The sequence below is a fragment of the Leptosomus discolor genome, chromosome 19, assembly GCF_034619465.1.
Source record: "Leptosomus discolor isolate bLepDis1 chromosome 19, bLepDis1.hap2, whole genome shotgun sequence".
Lineage (NCBI taxonomy): Eukaryota > Metazoa > Chordata > Aves > Leptosomiformes > Leptosomidae > Leptosomus > Leptosomus discolor.
The window spans coordinates 9,780,695-9,796,261 of NC_141409.1; the positions used below are offsets into that span (position 1 = coordinate 9,780,695).

Here is a 15,567-nt window from a genome sequence, read left to right on the forward strand (position 1 = left end):
GGGGGGGACACCCTCGAAGGCGGGAGGGTGATCCCGGCGGGGGGGGGGGCCCTCGAAGGCGGGAGGGTGGCCCTCGAAGGTGGGAGGGTGATCCCGGTGGAGGGGGCCTCGGTAGCGGGAGGGTGATCCCAGGGGGGGCCCTCAAAGGCGGGAGGGTGATCCCCGCAGGGCAGGCCTCGATGGCAGGAGAGTGATCCCAGGGGGGGCCCTCGATGGCGGGAGGGCTCTGGGAGCCACGGCCAGCACCGCACAGCGCAGCCCAGGAAGTGACAGCAACCGACACGTTCGTTCCCTCTAGGAAAACAATAATAAACCCCAACCCATCAGGAGGTGTTTCTTTGGGACAGGAAATTTAATGAACAACCCTACGGCGCGCTGGTTTTCACCCCGAAGCTGAGCGGCCGTGGCAGCGACCACCCCCTCAGCTGGTTGCCTCGGGCAGCGGTAGCACAGCCACCCCCGCGCCCAGGCTGCCAGGACCAGCTCTCACTTCAAGCCAGCTTTTTTCAAGTCCTCCGGCAGAACCCGGCCCTTCTTCCGGGCCCTGGCTTTCTTCTTCTCTATCCTGTCCTTCTTCTTCTTCTGAATGTTCTTGCGACGCTTCTCCTGCCGCTGCTGCATCTTCTCCACCACTTTTTCCGTCCGCTTCTCCCACTGCCTCTGACGTTGCGCTTTGCGCTTCTCCTTACGCTTCAGAGCTTCCTTCAGACGCTCCTCGTTGTCACGAATCTTCACGCCTTCCGCCTTATAGAGAACGTTTGTCCATTTCATCTTGTTCTCCAGCTCCTGAGCTTTCTTCTGGTCCTTATCCTTGAGTTCCTCCAGCTTATTCTTCCTGGTCTCCAGCCTGCTCAGCAGCTGCTTGTAGTTTTTGCCGGTCAGAGGAGTGATGTTGCCTTTCACTGCTTTCCTTTTCTCTTTCTTCTTCTGGACCTTGCTCAGCTCATTCTCCTCACGGACTTCGACCCTGTTAAAGACAATCTCAGCTGTGCTCTCCTCCTTTTTGCTTTCTGGCTCTACCGGTACCTCCTCAGTTTCTTTCTTCTCCGTTTTTGCCTTCATCTTCAACTCCTTCCTTCGGCGCTTCTTTCTCTCTCTCTCGTACTTCCTTCTCTGCCTCTTCTCCAGGACTGCAGGGGGTAATTCTTTGGCATCATCCTAAGAAGGAAAACGGACAGGAATCAGGAGCCTTAAAGGGATAAACAGAATTAAAAGTGGGATGTCCTCAAGCTCCCAATTTCAAACTCCTCCTAAGAAACAGTACTCATGACAAGCAGCTGTGGGCTCAACTTTTAGAGATGCTAAACACAGCGAAGGCATTCGAAACCCTTTACTCTGTCACAACACCCCATAGCTCTGCTCGCTTTGAGGCTCTTGGTGTGTTTCCCTTTCCTAAAATTCACCAGAGGCACGCTCTCCTCCAGGCCAGGCCCTCCCTTTTCTCCCAGACCACAGAATACACCCAGGTCTCCCAGCAACACCTAAAGACACGGCCTCAGGGGATGGAATTAGCTCAAACCCTCAGCCTTGTCACATTGGAATCTTGTCCCCACATCCCCCGGGAGGCCAGTGAGAATTTCCACTGCATAAACACACTTGTGGATACACATTAAGAGCTCTCATACTTGTCCAGAAGCTTTTTTAATCTTCTCATGGAGTCTCTGACGCAGGAGATTCATCGCAGAAAAAGAAGGGGAACCCACGTCACCTTTGCTCCCTGAAAATCAGAGGGAGAAAATAAAAACATGGAGCAGACAGCACTAGCTAAACAGGAGAATTTTCTACGGCTTTGGGAAAAGGTCCGAGAACTCTTCAGATGCTGTGAATAGAAAGGAAAATCTAGAGAAACCGAGAGTTACTATTTCATTGGTTTCTTTAGAATTCCCCCTCTTCCGTCCGTGTTATCCTTCAGCACCGCCAGGCAGAGCGGCCTGGCACACCCGGTGGCTGCCCAACAAGCCCGAAGGCAAGCACCACCAGTGGAAGCAAAGAGCCGAGGGCAGCCTTTCGTTGGGATCCGGCTTTTCAGAGTCACGACGGAAAGCTGGCCTGGCACGACAGAGATCATACCCGGGCAATAATTCCCAGAAGTGACCCAAATACATAAAAAGTCTGCAATTCAGTTTAAATGCTATTTCCCGAGAGCCACCCAGTGGTGACGTTACAAATGTATGTACACAGGCAAATTTTTAGGGCACGTGGAATAAGCAAAGATGTTTTAAATTCAGCTGAATTTAAAGGCTTTCCAAACTACGCTTGTGTGAAGCAACTGAAAAGCAGCCACCTCAGCTCGGGTAACTTCACCCCGCCCACGGCAACACCAGCATTCTTACCTGCAACCAAACCCCCAGTTTGGCTCTGTGGAACACCCTCTGGGGGGGATTTGCTGGCTTGAGGGGCTGCTTTCTGTCCCGCAGCAGGTTTACTGGCAGGAGAGATTGTCTGTTTGACTGAAGGAGCATTCTTCTTCTCAGCTTCCTTCCTGGATTTCTTTCTCCTCTTTTTCTTGAGCTGTCTGCCAGCATCCTCGGGCTGGCCCGGCTTAGACACTAGAAGGCAAAAGAAAAATAAATGACACAAAACAGGACAAGGCTACGTTCCCATGTTGTAGCAGTCAGTATTACTGACCACTAAAGTTCTAGCATTGCGATGACACATCTCAATCTTCAAAAATTACGTATTTTAGGATTTATTTACACAGACCAAACATGCTTGCACACCGCAGTAAATCCCCAGTTCTCCCACATCCAGCCACCACGTGTGTAAAAGCGAATGGAGGCCACCGGGCTACCAGTGCAACGCACAGAGCCTCGGTGCTCAGGAGCCCCCTCTTTCAGCAAAGATTTTTATTTTTATTTTTATTTTCCCTTAAAAAACCGCCACAACGCCGCTCCCCCGGCCCAAGCCCCCCGCGGAGTCGCCCGCCCAGACTCCCCCAACCCGGCCAGGCCGGAGAGAAGCCGAAGCACGACAGCTCCGTTACCGAACTGCCTCTTCCGCGCCTCCGGGCCGCGCTGCAGGCCGACCTTCCTGGCCAAGGCCTGCAGGTAGGAGTCCTGGGCCGCTAGGCTGGCCATCCCCGCCCCGGCCCGGCTCCCTCAGCGCGGACAGGCCGCAGAGCCCCGGCCGGGCCCGAGTCGCGCTGTCCCGCCCTCACGGCACCGAGAACACCGCCGCATCCTCCGCGCGCGGTACCTCCGGCAGGAAGTGACCTCAGCGCGCCGGGCAGGAAGTGACGGCAGCGCGACGGCGGCGAGGCGGGAGGAGAGCGGCGGTTCCCCGCAGGGGAGGCCGCCCCGGGAGCCGCCGTAGCGCAGCGCCCGGCGGTATCGCCACGAGGCCCCGCGCCGAGCCTCGGGGTGCCCCAGCCGGACGGGGGGCGCTCGGGCCTCCTGTGCGCCACAGTTCGCCCCGCCGCCCCCGACACCGTCCCCGGAGCCACCCGCAGGTAGCCCTCGGGTTCGCCCCTGCCCCGTTAGGCTCCGATGGGGAGGTCCCAAGCCCTCGCTTGCCGCGGCTGGGTCGGCGGCTCGGTCTGCCGGCACGGGGGCCGAGGTGGCGCCCCGGCGGGGTCCGTGACAGTGGCGGTTTGGGGGCCACGGATGGGACTGCAGCCCCCCCCCCCCCCAGCCATAGCTGCCCGGAGCGGGGTTTTCCTCTAAACCCTCCTCCTAGCGCACGCATGTTGCTCGATATTGTCGGATTTTCACAAAGCCTTGTGGCTGAAAACAAAGACCTTAAAAATTATACCAAAAAAGTTAGTTTTATTAAACCACTTAATTACAAAAATAAATGGAATGGAAGAAAAACCGAAACATACACCAAAATTCACATCCTAAGAAACGAGAGGTTACAGCAGAACGCTGGGGAAGCTCAGCTCAGCTGCTGGAACCGAGGCCCTGCAGTGCCGAGCTCACACCCCCATCCCAGTCCCCCCACACCCCCCTGTCAGCGGCAGGTCCGAGGCAACGCACAACAACGACCAAGGGAAGGGGCAGGAGCACCAGCTGCTGCAGCGCTGCAGGCAAAGCACCAGATGTGCAGCTTTGGAAGAAAACGGCGAGAGCAACCGAGTATCCCCCACCGCTCCGTGCCCCCCAGTCACCTCGAGGTTTTACTGGGCAGAACTACTGGCCAAGGTCAGCGCTGGCCCCGCGTTAGCTGGGGCTGGGCTAACAGAGAGGCGCTGTGTGAGCGCTGAACGGGGAATCGGACTGACTGCAGTGGGGCGCTGCTTCTGCCTGCAGCCTTGAGCAAGGGGCATCATCCACACCTCAGTCCGATTCCCCAGGCTGCCCCTTCCTCTTCGAAAAGGCAGAATCCTGCTCGGCACTGAGGGGCTCCTGAAAGCCCCCCCTGAACGATGGCGAGCAAGAAGTTCAAGTCTGTGACGCGCTCGACAGTGCAGACCCCTGTGTGAAAAATACTGTGAGATTCTTACTCTAAAGCAGAACGGAGGTTGTCGGGCACCATCCTGAGAGAGCTTTAAAGCAGCCAGAATGTCAATAAGCTTGGGAAGGAGGGTAAAAACCCCAAAACACTCACTGCCCCCACGTCTGGCTCAAGTTTATCCCAAACACACTCAAGTCCCACCCCTCCAGCGTGTACTGAGATTCACGGGGAAACAAACTGCATTTCTAATGAACTCTACACGTAACTGCCACGTACAAAGCAAACCTAATCCTAATTCGTTAGAGCAATCTATTTACTTATCACATTCTCTTAAGGGAGAGGAATGTCCCAGGGGTGGAGGAAGCACCGTGGCCATCCGGCGAGCAGACACCTGCACACGCAGTCCCAGTGCCTTCCCCCACCAGTGGGAGCTGCCTCCTCCGTACAGCAGCGGGAAGACACCGGGAGGACTGGGTCCAGCGGCAGAGGATCCTCTTCAGGAGTGCTCGGCGGGGCCTGCCCCGTGCCCGTTCACGTGAGGGTGCGACGGGGTCGAGCTCTGGGAGGGAGCAATGCTCTGCTCCGCGGTGGCAGCTGTCAGAGGCATGGAGAGGCTCTCGGGGGACAGCGTGGCAAAGTCTTGTCTCCAGTAGGCTTCGCACAGCGGAAGATCATTGCTGTCACACAGACTGTAGCTTTCCAGAACAAACAACCCCAGTAAGGAGACAGCAGGTGCAACGAGAGGAGGGGAGGGAGGGAAAGGGTGGGGGAAGCAAGACAGAAGCAAAGCGTTAAGAAAATGGCAAAAAAAAAAAAAAACTTTCATGGATGTCAGGTCTGTGATCACAAATTCACCACAAGTCTTGTGACTTCCCGGGACACTCTTAGGGCTGGTCTCGAACCTCGTGGCCTGGTGAGGACCAGGGGAATTTCAGCGACAGAACTGCTGCTACAGACTGAAACAGAGGCTCAATTCTAATCCAGATGCTTTTAGTCCCTGCAAAGAGCTGGGCTGAAGTCCTGGCCCCCCAAAGATGGGAGTTCTGCTACTGATTTGAGTGAGGCAAGGACCTCATCCATAACGATTTTACTTGGAATTAGATCACAACCTACGTGAGGGAAACCAAACAGAAATCCTGCTCTGAATTTCAGCTCCGCAGAAAAGCTAGCACAATTGTTTTAGGGCCTGCCCCTGTTGTGATACAGAATAAACCTATTTGCGCCCTTGGCCTTTCAATAAAATGTTCCACAGAACATCTGGGTCTTCTGTTGAAGCTCCCCAGCCTGATCATGAAGTACTGATGGCTCCTACCATTGTCAGCAGAACCTGAGCTAACAGTTCTTCTAGAAGTAGCTTGCTGGGTATGACCACTGTAGACTAGAGCTGGATGAACTAGCAGTGTGGGAAATAATGTTGTTAAACAACTGGCTAATTCTTGCCTGTGCTCTGAGGAGTGCAAGGGCCAAAACTAAAAAGAAAAATGATGGGAGAAACTGGAACAAAACCAAACCAAATTCCAAAGAGAGGAAGGAGCTGCACACACAAAGAAACACCCAAGATAAAGTGAGTGCTGGAGCGGAAAGCAGCTTGCGTTCAGAGTAAAAGAAACCCAATGGGTCAAGTGATTTTGTTGTTGCAGCTTTATTTATATTTTTAATGTATGGACTTGAATAGATGCTTAGGGAAATACTGTAAGTGTAGAAATACGAGACAGTTCAAATTGCACAAACATGAAACATGTTGAGATCTAACCCCACACTCAAGACAGCTCCTGGGATCTCAGAGGAGGGAGCAACAGAACAAAAACACAAGTTTGGGGTTTAGGATGAGAGAAGGCAAGCTGGGCTTGAGTTACCACTTTGGGGAACAAGCACACAAAGCACTAGCTGCAAGCATCTACTTCTGAGCTCCCTTCTGGCAGCATCACCCAGCTAGTTTTGGAGTGGAAGTGAGGAGGCAGCGGATACAGGTTTTATATCTGGGGCCTTTGTAAAAACCCCTTGGAAGATCACTCGTCCCTACAGTCCCCAACACACAGTGAAGCCGGGTTCAATTAGCAAAGACCTTCAGGACTGAACCAGGACTACGACTCCTTTTCTGTCAAGTCTTGGACCTCGGGACATGGTTTCCAAGGAGAACCTGGCCACAGCATCCACCCCATCTGGGCAAGGGAGTGACTAAGAAAACTTCAGCTGCGCTAGAAGCGTAACTGCTTCTCCTCCTGCCCCAGTCAGAACAGTTCCAAAAGTCTAAGCTTCGTCTTTCACGCAACGCTCCTCAAAAGTCAGGGTGAACGAGCAGCTACTACCCAGCCCACCACAGCACTGCCCAGCCGGCTACTCCGTCCCTTGCCTGGGGGTCTGTCAGTGCGCGGGAGGGGTTCACTACTGCCCCTGGGGGCACGCAGCCGGGTCTGTGTGCAGGGGAGCAGCTCCAGGAAACCATTGGAGCGCAGGGACTGAAAGCAAAGGTTCCTTCAGAACAAACTACTCGGCTTTAGTTTCCAGGACCTGCTTTCAGGTCTCCTCATCAAAACCCCCACGTGCACAGAAAAAGCCCAGCAAGGAAACCTGACCCTACAGCCGAGGTCCATCCTGTTAGTTACTCCCCGTGGGCAAGGGGCTGCCTCCTCAGCCCCTCAGCACAGCGGCAGTGACATTCCCCGGGCAGGAGACGTTCCCTTTCTCGGGCTTTTCGCGGGGAGCAGTGCACAGGGACCAGAGAAGCTACAGAGCACGGGGCAGCTCTCAGCTCCGCAGCGCCTGGAGGTGTGCTGCTGCAGGGAGCTCGCTTTTCTACAGCCTTCCCTGGAGGGACAACCTAAAATAAACTAACCGGTGGCCTTCAGGGAAACCGGAGCATGGGGGAGCAGTTTGGCTGCACGGAACCCGTGTCCTGAGCTCATGGGACCGCACACCTCTGTAAATCCCATGGGATCAAGCCCCACAGGAAAATAACAGAGGGTGCAGAGAGGCAATCCCAGCTGGGCTCGCGGGACAGCACAGAATGCCCACGTGTGGGCAAACCAGCCATTGCATTTACAGCCATGATTATCACCCTATGACCATGTGACAAAACAGAAACCCTTTTTCCCCACACTGGACAATAAGGTTTCATTAAAAATATCTCAGTGCTCTAATTATAAAAGGACTTTGAATAAATCACTGTTCCTATATTTACACACACACACAATTTCTTTGGTGCAGAAAAAGACAGGAAAGAGCACAGGAAGGGAGTAAGTGCTGAAAGCAAACATCTAAGTGCTATATGACAACAAGTTTCAGGGGAGGGAGCACAGCTCGGTAGAGCTGCCAAGTTTCCTCACCTCGTGACCACTCTTGTAAGAAAGAGCATGAAGGCAAATGCACGGGGTGTATGCCAACATCTGTGCTTAGACGTTAGTTCTGTTCCAAAGGGCTGCTTTACACGGCATCTGGTGCCGGGCAGGTGAACAGACCACGCCAGCATGGTCAGGACCCCTTAGTCCAGAAGTTAAAGCTACCGACACACAGTGGTGGCAGTCTGGTGACAGCGTGAGAGAAGCACGTCTGGCACACGTGAGGCACTATCATCTCACACCTCCTCTTTGGACACAGCTTGCTGCTATGCTGCATGCAGCCCACGTAGTGGACGCAGCCCTGACCTATCAGGGCCTGGACTGGTGCTTGGGTTTGCGACCATCGCTCTTCGTTTCTGAGATACTTCTAGGATTCCTCACCACCCCGCCCAAAAAGTGAGCAGAGTTTGAAAAACAACTCTAAACTTTTACCTCTAGTTTTCTTCCAGTGTCGCAGCAGTTCCTAAGCTATGTCTTATCAATATCTTTTTTTACTCTTAAAATACATGTATTACTCATAAACAATGGCCTAACTTCCAAAGATACTGAGCAATTAGGGCTTTAGGTGACTCAGCTGGGGTTATAGGCATTCAGCATTTTTAGAAAGAAGGGAAAGGCAAAAATAGAAAACCTGGTCATTAAAATTTTAAATAAGATTTTGAAAAGTTAAGTTTTTTAAAAAATCACGGCATTATTGCACTGACTTCGCTTAGCTTGCACAGTGCAGCCGAAATAATCAGATTCTTATTTGTTTTCTCCTGCTTTCATTTACTGCATCATCAACTAGAAGTGCTGGAGTGCATGATAGAAAATAAAACTAAAAAATATAAAGTGTCTGAATTCTCTAAAGCCTGTTTGCTAAGAGTCTTTTTTAAAAATATTTAAAATCCCACAAACAAATCAGTAATGAGTCTTCCATAGAAAATCCTATCGTAATACTTCATAATTCAATGAAACAGAGCATGTCTTTCCTGCTCATTTCAAATGTTGCCCCCAACAGGACTCCAGGCAGCTGGGGGTAAAGGGAAAAGGCACACTGTGTAACCAGGTCACTTGTGAAAGAGCTCACCACGAAGGCGTGGTGATCCCATCTAACATGAGGACCCAGCTTAGCAAGCTAGTCTCTCTAGGGAGAGAGGGAGGCTCCTCCAGAGGGATACTCAGACTGAAGCCTATACCCCCAGGGAAATTCATCTCCTTTTACAACGATTACAAAAGAAGCCTGAGCAAATTCTCTGTCAAATCTAGCCAACTAAAGCAGGCACCTAGAGCTGGATGCTGCAAATACCTCCTTCATCATGGCATTTATACCTCACAGGCTATCTACAAGGAAAAGGCAGTTGCTTTAGTTGCAGAAAAAGTCTGACTTAATTAAAAACAAGACTGAAATTTTGTTGGGAACATTCTCAAGACCTATACTCCAAGGACTACTTGTTTGTCTGGACTAACTACCCCAAAAGGACTGGAGTCATAAGGCAGAAGTCCACTGCCCTATTTGTACCTGGAAGAGTAATATTCTTCTTCTAGCTCGTACAGGTCAATGGAGATCTCATCCCGTAGTGCAATCAACTTCTTGTCACATTCCTCCTGTAAGCTCCTCAGCTGCTGGTTGCGCTGGTTGATAGCTTCATTCACAGAGGGGAAATCATTGAGGATCAAGAACTGCTTCAGGTCGGACACAAGTTTCATCAGGGACTCACCAGCTCGGACCTTGTAGCAAGGAGAAAAATCACATAGCACATGGTACATCAAAACAGTGCTTCGCTCCAATGCCCAAACAAGATCTCCCAAGCTGCTCCCTCAGCCCAAGCTTTGAATTAAGGAGAAACTCCCACATTACGTGAGGATTCTGACAGAAGCCTGTAGCTGACCAGCCAGGCTTCCCCAGCCACCCCAAACATCAGGTTACCCTTCCAGCAGCAGTCCTCCTGGATGTTATAAAGGCTGTCCTAGATGCAATAATGACTCCAACAGTACCTGATGCACGTGCTGCCCGCTGATTTGAACAGCAGAGCGCTACTCACAATGTTTGCAGCTCTGACGTGCATCTCATAGTTATCTTGTTCGCCCTGGGTTGCTCGAGAGACTTGGGTTTCATCCTCAATCTAAAGAAAAAAGTATACATATCCACCTTTACATACTAAGATCCTGATAGATGATTACTACATTATAAGGCATTCTCACCTGGAATCCCTGTGGCAGCCTCTGGACTCTATAGCACCTACGTATCATCCTTGGTACCCCTCCACCCACTTGCTTCTGCCCCCTTCACAGCAGCATCGCTTGGCTGCCCGGAGGGTGGAGGCAGGGAGGCCAGCAGCAGCCGGGGAGAACTGCCCACGGCCCACCCTGGGGAGAAACCTCTCTTCCCTCACGGCTGCCCTCGGCGGAACAGGGAGAAAGGTCCCTCAGGGCCTGTCTCCCCTCAGATCCCTTGCTCTCCCCTCAGAGCCCTTCTCCCCTCAGATCGCTTGCTCTCTCCTCAGGGCCTGTCTCCCCTCAGATCCCTTGCTCTCTCCTCAGGGCCTCTCTCCCTTCAGGGCCTCTCTCCCTTCAGGGCCTCTCTCCCTTCAGGGCCTCTCTCCCCTCAGATCCCTTGCTCTCTCCTCAGGGCCTCTCTCCCCTCAGATCCCTTACTCTCCCCTCAGATCCCTTACTCTCCCCTCAGGGACCCCCGTCCCTCCTCAAACCCGCCCCCGGGGTAAACCCGTCCCTCTCCTCTCAGGAGCCCTAGTGCTCCCGCGGGGGCAGCCCCCTCCCCTCGGAGCTCCGCTACGACCCAGGCCCCCACCTTAGCAGTCTTGATGATCTCGGTGAAGTTGTCCATGATGGACTTGATGTCGTCCTTGAGGCGCTTGTTGTAGGACTGCAGCAGGGTCTCCTTGCTCTGCGGCAGCACCCGCTGCTGCGCCATGGCGGCCGCCGCCTTCCCGCCCCTCCCCGGCCCCGCCCCGCCGCGCGCTCCGCCGGCCCCGCCCTCTCGCGAGACGTCGGGCCCCATAGATATTTCCCAGCATGCACCGCTCCCCCTTTCTCTTCCTCAGTCCAAGATGGTGAGTGGCGGCGGGAGCGGGGCGGGGGGCTGGGCTCATCCGCCGCCATCCGCCTTCATCGCTGGGCCGCGGTCCGGCGGGGAGGGCCGTGCGGGTGTTCGGTAGCCTGGGGGAGCGGCGGAGGGGTGTTTCGTGACCGGTTTGCGGTGACCGGGGCCGGTCCCGAGGAGGCCGGGTCTGGGCCTACCCACCCGCAGCGGGGCAGCCCGGCCAGGCCGCAGCGTTTTTCCTGGTGTAGGGCGGGTCCCGGGCTGGGCTTGGTGGCCGGTAACCTGCGGCGGGGAGTGTCTCGGCGGCTGGCGGTGCCGGGGGGCGCTGGGCTGGGAAGCGCCAGTCGCTTCTTGGGCGATTGCGGCGCGGCCGAGGAGAGCGACAGGCGGTTTGAAATGGCGTCTGTCGGGGACGTTCATAAACCTTTTAAATCGAAGGGTTTTGTCTGTGGAAGAGCGAGGCTGGGAGGCTGCCGGGCTGGTGAAACGCCTGGGAAAATGCGCTTCCAAGGCGGACTGAAAGCCTGTTTAAGTACACGAGTGTTAGAGGCAAAGGAAGGAAGAGTGTGTTTCTTGCTTGCAGCCGAAAGGAAAGAAGGCCAAGGGCAAGAAGGTGGCCCCGGCCCCTGCTGTAGTCAAGAAGCAGGAGGCCAAGAAGGTTGTCAACCCGCTCTTTGAGAAGAGGCCCAAGAATTTTGGCATTGGTGAGTAAGTGGGTATTTGGGCTACTCGTTCAAGGCTTTTATTTTGTTTTGTAGACAAATGTCTAAATCCTAAGCAGAAGTGTATTGTAATAAAGCTGTGGAGTGGAGAGAGTGATGCAGTTGCTTTGCTGCCTGCAATTAAGCCCTTCCTTAGGGATATGAAGGTGGCTATGGACACCGTGCTGAATTTCCCGTATTGTGAAGATTCGTCATGTGATTCTGTTGTGGTGAATCTTGCCCTTTTGCAGGTGGCGTGGTAAATCAGCCTTCTAGAGGCTCGTTTTTGTGTACTGTGCAGATGATGTGAAAGAATATTTGCTATCTGAGTGGCAGTGCTGACATGTCACCACCAAGATCACTGATGCACCCCTGCCTGTTCGGTGCCGTTGCCGTGTGGGTTTGGAACAGCTTTGAGTTAAGGTCTGTATTTTTAGGACAGGATATCCAGCCGAAGCGTGACCTCACACGGTTTGTGAAATGGCCGCGCTACATCAGGCTGCAGCGCCAGAGGTCCATTCTCTACAAACGCTTGAAGGTGCCTCCTGCCATCAACCAGTTCACTCAGGCTTTGGACCGCCAGACAGGTAAGGATGTGCAGGATGTGCCCCACAAAGTTCTCCTGCCTTGGGTCGCTAATGGGACGTGCCTCAGAGAAGAGGAAAGAAACCGAACTAAGAATTAGAGCTCAGCTAGAGAGGAAGCATTTTAAGGAGGCTTTAATAGTGACTGGGGTGATGGCAGCAGCATGGTGCTGTCTGAATTGCTGGCTTAAGTCTTGAGAGCTGCTGTGTATTTGAAAAGGGAATCGAAGATACCAAAGCTCCTACTTAATGACCCAAACCCAGGGTTATCTTAATTGCATGTTTCTATCAACCCTGTAGGGTTCTTTTAACTGTGTAAACAGACCAAGAGATGGGTGTGAAGGAGAGGCAGCATCCTGCAGGCGGGCGTTGATACAGGGGAAGAAGGGACTTCAGGGTCTTCCCTGGAACAAGTAAACAGTCTTTTTCTGGGGGATGGTGTTTATGCAGGAAACTTTCAGCCTACATAGAGTAACTCCCTCATAGGTGTTGCCAAACAAGTTGCTTGCTTTAAAGGAGAAAGTGCCCCACCAGTAACCGTAACTGCTGTGAGGGTCTGCAGGCATTTCCTCATGCAAATAGCGAAGGAGCTCGCATTGCCAGCAGAGGTAGATGCGAGCTCTAGAGCCGCTCTGCTCATGCACTGTGCAAACCATGCTGGCTTTTTGCTGCCTAAATACACTTGCTGCCAACCCCCAAGCTCGCTGATGCGCTTCGGTATTGGAAAAAGCAATGCTGAGATTTGCAGATCATGCAACAAACCAGTAGATGTTCTCTTCCAGCTACGCAGCTTCTGAAGCTGGCGCACAAATACAGGCCGGAAAATAAGCAAGAGAAGAAGCAGAGGCTGCTGGCTCGTGCGGAGCAGAAAGCTGCAGGAAAGGGAGATGTGCCGACTAAACGGCCACCGGTCCTCCGAGCAGGTAAGTTTGTACCAGGACGTGGCCGCTGGCACAGAGGGAAGCGCGGTGCTGTGTTAGAGGGAATGGTGAGCCGGTGCTCTGCTCCAGGCAAACGGGGTTGGACAAGCTATTGCAATGATGTATGAATTTCTTCACCTGAGCTCAAAGTGAAGAGCAAAATAGACGAGCTTTTTAACCCTGAGCTTTAGCAGATTGTCCATGGAATATCTTCTCTGTGCTACTGAATGGATGGGAAGAGCTTTCACAGCTTCCATGATGAAGCTGTGCTGTGGGATCTGAGCTGGTTGTATAAGGCTTCTATGAAAACTGTGGAAAGAGACTGAGCAGAATCAATACCTATAACTTGTTTTTCAGGTATTAACAGTGTCACAACTCTGGTAGAGAACAAGAAAGCTCAGCTTGTTGTTATTGCCCACGACGTAGACCCCATTGAGGTGAGCACACTCGCTGGCACATGTTAGGGGCTACCTGTGTAACTTAAGCTGAGGTCAGAACGAGGCTTGGGGTGAAAATGCGTTGTAGGCCAAATGAATTGCATGTAAAGAGAATGCATAAAAAGACGTATGTACCAGAACTGGAATGTTTATGCATATTCATAGTTGTCCTGGTATTACAATGAGGCTTGGCCCTTGCGATGATGTATGAATTTCTTCACCTGAATCAACAATGAAGAGTAAAACGAGCTTTTTAACACTGAGCAATTGCCACAGCCCAGGCTGATTCAAAGAATTAAGAAGATGTTGTCCCTCAGTTACACAGCACCCTCCCTTTCTTTTCAGCTGGTGGTCTTCTTGCCTGCTCTGTGCCGCAAGATGGGCGTGCCGTACTGCATCATCAAGGGCAAAGCCAGACTGGGGCGACTGGTCCACAGGAAGACTTGTACCTCTGTTGCTTTCACCCAAGTGAACCCGTAAGTATTTGGTGTGCTGACATCACTCACTGTGGTAGAGAAAGGAAACTGCCTGTAGTGACAGACTGCAGGGCAGGTGGAGAGCAAACTTGGGTCTCTGTAGTTCAAAGCAGTAAAATGAAATAATACTGCCTCTATAATGTGCAATAATATAGATGGCTTTTGGTATGAAGAGCTCTTATCAGATCCTGAAGGTACAGATTACTTTGGCGTACCAAAATATGTAGATGAACTATTAACCTTAACCTGAGCAGTGCAGGTTCCTGAAGTATTGATGGTTGGAGCGATTGCTCCTTGGTAAGCGATGCTTATGCTTAACCTGAAAAATCACATTGCCACCACGAGCGCTTCAATCCTGAGGCAAAAGATTGATGGAAAACTTTAAATTGAGGCTGTAAAGCAACTAAAACTTGTCACCAACAGGGAGGATAAGGGAGCCCTTGCAAAGCTGGTGGAGGCTGTCAAGACCAACTACAATGACAGATACGACGAGGTAAGGTTCTCTGTGCTGCTAGCCGTGTCTTTCGGTTTCTACTCCTAACATCCCCAAAAGCTTCCCAGTGAAATGCAAATTATTTCAGACATAGTGACATCAGCTTTAAGCCTGTTGGGGGTGTTGTACTTAGATTTGCTTACAATGTATGCAGATTCTTTACTTGAGGGTGGGGTAAAATGTGAACACTGTCACAGAGTTACAAGTAAACAGAGCTATCCCAGCGTTGGGCTCAGCAGCAACATTCGTGGGGAAAGATCAGTTGAACTTGTATCTGCGCTGCCCCAAAATGTAGGTCGCTGCTTGAAATGTGCAGGACTTCCTTGCTGAGGGAGCTCTTCCCCTTGTGCAGAAAGGAGTGGGATTGAGCAAGTCGATTGAATGATGTAGGAAGGGGTTGTATGAGGCATCTAACCTGTCCTCCCTTCTTTGCAGATCCGTCGTCACTGGGGTGGTAACGTCCTGGGTCCCAAATCAGTGGCTCGCATTGCTAAGCTTGAAAAAGCAAAGGCTAAAGAGTTGGCTACTAAGCTGGGCTAAAGATGTACTGGATTGCTACCATGTTTTCTGTACATAAAAAAATAAACCCCCAGATGAAGTTTCAGTGGTGTCTAAGGGCTGTTCCAGGCAGGGGGTAGCACATTCGCCTTGCCTTCTGTCAGATGACTGAATCGTGCTGTGCAGGAACAGCCGCAGAGAGCCGGTCACTGCTTTACCTCAACAACTGCCCTGAACTGCTTGTCCTGTTGGAATTCCTCTCCTTTGGATCTGCAGCTCAGCTCCGTGTGCTGTGTGATCCTAGAGCTGAGCGGGCCAGGCTAGTTCTGGCTGTCAGCCCAGCGTGGGTGTGCAAGTATCTCCCCACGAGAAGGGGCTCTGGGTCATCTCCATTAGTACTTCAGACTTCGTTACCGCAGGGGTTATGCACCACTTTACCGGGCTAACGAGGTGGGGACCTCCTAGGAGGTCAGTGAGGGCAGGTTGAAGGGGTGGGAGAAGTATCTAGACCTTGTCCTTCCCTTCTTGCCTGGCTGCTGACAGTCTTGTGGCATTGTGCAAGGCCACAAAGCTTGATAAAGCTCCAGTGGCTTGTTTTTGCTAGCCCTCATGGTGCTCTTGCAAGGAGAGCCCCAGGCTGCCTTACCCAGCTAGACTTGAGCATCCACAGTAACCTTTAATGCAG

At 52.4% G+C, this 15,567-nt stretch overlaps 3 protein-coding genes and 3 non-coding genes across 6 annotated transcripts; 4 read left to right on the plus strand and 2 right to left on the minus strand.

The window, feature by feature from the left end:
• Positions 1-358: 358 nt before the first annotated feature.
• On the minus strand, positions 359-3,077 carry SURF6 (surfeit 6). Its single transcript, XM_009957021.2, has 4 exons — positions 2,984-3,077; positions 2,334-2,549; positions 1,626-1,717; positions 359-1,158 (listed from the first exon to the last, which is right to left on the minus strand). Exons 1-4 carry the CDS (start codon positions 3,075-3,077, stop codon positions 487-489), a joined length of 1,074 nt encoding a protein of 357 aa, XP_009955323.2. The 3' UTR covers positions 359-486.
• An 867-nt stretch (positions 3,078-3,944) lies between these two features.
• Positions 3,945-10,649, minus strand: MED22 (mediator complex subunit 22). The gene is made up of 4 exons (XM_009948843.2): positions 10,522-10,649; positions 9,755-9,835; positions 9,232-9,440; positions 3,945-5,087 (listed from the first exon to the last, which is right to left on the minus strand). Exons 1-4 carry the CDS (start codon positions 10,642-10,644, stop codon positions 4,889-4,891), a joined length of 612 nt encoding a protein of 203 aa, XP_009947145.2. The 5' UTR covers positions 10,645-10,649; the 3' UTR covers positions 3,945-4,888.
• A 105-nt stretch (positions 10,650-10,754) lies between these two features.
• RPL7A (ribosomal protein L7a) lies at positions 10,755-14,988 on the plus strand. The gene is made up of 8 exons (XM_086475948.1): positions 10,755-10,783; positions 11,357-11,477; positions 11,912-12,061; positions 12,841-12,981; positions 13,336-13,415; positions 13,761-13,891; positions 14,315-14,384; positions 14,820-14,988. Exons 1-8 carry the CDS (start codon positions 10,781-10,783, stop codon positions 14,922-14,924), a joined length of 801 nt encoding a protein of 266 aa, XP_086332074.1. The 5' UTR covers positions 10,755-10,780; the 3' UTR covers positions 14,925-14,988.
• LOC147414115 (small nucleolar RNA SNORD24) lies at positions 11,771-11,843 on the plus strand. The gene has a single exon (XR_015183978.1). It is a non-coding gene; the product is annotated as a small nucleolar RNA SNORD24 (small nucleolar RNA).
• On the plus strand, positions 13,091-13,167 carry LOC147414116 (small nucleolar RNA SNORD36). The gene has a single exon (XR_015183977.1). It is a non-coding gene; the product is annotated as a small nucleolar RNA SNORD36 (small nucleolar RNA).
• On the plus strand, positions 13,611-13,683 carry LOC147414117 (small nucleolar RNA SNORD36). Its single transcript, XR_015183972.1, has one exon. It is a non-coding gene; the product is annotated as a small nucleolar RNA SNORD36 (small nucleolar RNA).
• Positions 14,989-15,567: the final 579 nt, after the last annotated feature.